The sequence below is a fragment of the Trichechus manatus genome, unplaced genomic scaffold (genome assembly GCF_000243295.1).
Source record: "Trichechus manatus latirostris isolate Lorelei unplaced genomic scaffold, TriManLat1.0 scaffold00164, whole genome shotgun sequence".
NCBI lineage: Eukaryota > Metazoa > Chordata > Mammalia > Sirenia > Trichechidae > Trichechus > Trichechus manatus.
Genome location: NW_004444100.1, coordinates 5957176 through 5959210, shown reverse-complemented (window position 1 = coordinate 5959210; position 2035 = coordinate 5957176). Strand labels below are relative to the sequence as shown.

At 34.8% G+C, this 2035-nt stretch overlaps 1 protein-coding gene across 1 annotated transcript in view; it reads right to left on the bottom strand.

Annotated features, from left to right (window-relative positions):
* Window positions 1-2035, bottom strand: part of TRHDE (thyrotropin releasing hormone degrading enzyme) — a 433889-nt gene that overhangs the window by 195363 nt on the left and 236491 nt on the right. Inside the window, exon 5 of the mRNA XM_004386459.2 lies at window positions 595-708. Within this exon, the coding sequence (XP_004386516.2) occupies window positions 595-708 (114 nt within the window). The remainder of the gene's footprint in view (window positions 1-594; window positions 709-2035) is intronic.

Genomic DNA, 2035 nt, shown 5'->3' with positions numbered 1-2035 from the left:
TTCTGGAATGTTCTAGAACATCATTGCTTAAAGGACAACAAATCCTACTTCAAGTACAGATGTACAAGTATATTTCCTAGAATATGAGTATAATGTACACAGCTCTTCGTAAATAAAGCTAATGACCTCTTATTAAGTCATTTAATCCTAATCATATCTATCTCCAACAATAATGCATCAAATACTTGAGCTAATTTTTTGTCATCACATAGAAGAAATGTTAAGCTCTCATGTCTCTATATATTGAAATATCATATACATCTAGAATATCATTTATCAGTTACTGTTAACCTTCTCTATTTTAAAAGATACTTTATTATCAAATAACACAATGAAAAATATTTCCTCATGGAAAAGTTGTAGCATTTTTAAATCAATGTATAAGAAATCAGACTCTATTTCATTGCTAATAAAAGGTAACTCTTTTGTAATACTATCATTTAAATTTCTGATTACTTTTTCTTTACTGAACATGTAATTCTTTCATGTATCAGTTGGTATTTTCAGTCACCTCTGTTCATAACATAACCCTAAAGCAATACCAGATCAGTCTTTCACTGAAAGTTCCATACAATTAAAGATAAGTGCACTTACCATGTTCCAGCCAGGGTAGAGGTAGTCTGTGCCAACAAATTCAAAATAGTGAGCAAAACCTTCCTTCAGCCAGACGTCTTCCCACCACACAGGAGTCACAAGGTCACCAAACCACTGCAGTGACAAAATGAACCAGCATTAGATATAATTAAATCTGTTCCAGAACTATTTTATCTAAAATTAAATGTATTAAACTACACTTATCATAACTGGAATTCATTCCCCAATTGATTTTTTGATCTTAAAATGTGTTGTGGCAAGACTATATTGATTTATTCAACTACTTGGACTACACTAGTTTTTTTATAAATGCATTCAGAGAAGAAAAAGAAAAATGAGCAAGGAACACACACAAAAAATATTTAAGCTGAAGAAGAAAGGACTAAGGAGAAAAAAACAGATGACAGTCATCTTCAAACATTTAAAGGCCTATTATGTGGATGAGGAAAAAGCTTGTTTCTTCTGGTCCCTCAAGGGACAAACCAGGACTAATGGATGGAAGTTAGGATGGGTAGATGTCTGCTGAAAATACAGAAAACCCTCTAACAAGCTAAGATGGCTGAAGATGGAAAACACTGCCTCGGGAGACAGTGAACGACTCATCACAGGAGGTACTGAAGCATCACTTTCTAGTGGCAGAAAATATTCACAGAAGACATCAGCTCATTGATGGAACTAAGGGCTTTTAAGGTATTCCACACCTGACTCTCCATGATTCTATGATAATGAGGGATTGGGCCATAAAAATCTTTATTTAAGATCCCTTCATGAAAAACAATGTAATTTTAGTTGGTGTTTTGATTAGATCACGATGCATTATTCTGAATCCCTTGCTTAGTTCAGCAAAAGATTAAAGAAATTCTTTTTTAATTAAAAAAGAATTAAATGCCGGTTGCTATTCTAAATATTTTTTTTAATTCAATGGTGAAAAGTCAGATAATGTCCCTTCTCACGCAGCTGACATTTTATTGGGGGTAGGGTGGGCTGAGACAGACAAAAAATAAATAAATAAGTAAATTAGCAACATCATTTCAGATTATAATAAAGTGAGATAGAATATGATGGGGGGAGGGGTTCATTTTAGATTATAAAACCAAAAAAGTTCTCTCTGAGCAGGTGACATTAGAGCTCAGACTTTGATGATAAGAAGGAGCCAGTCATGAGAAAGCCCTGGGCAAGAGGATTCCAGGTAGATGTAACTGTTAGTGAGAAAGGCCCTAAGGTAGAAATGGGCTATTTAAGAAATGGAAAGGCCAACGTGGTAGCAATACAGCAGGACTGCAGAGCCAAGTGAAGGGTTCCACAAGGGTGAACAAGATCCAGATCATGAACAGCTTTAAGAGCGACAATAAAGAGTTTGGTGACTGAGCGTTTCAGTATCCAAAATGAGAATAACTTACCCAGGAAGATCTCTAACAGAAATACAAATAAGAGAGCGGTC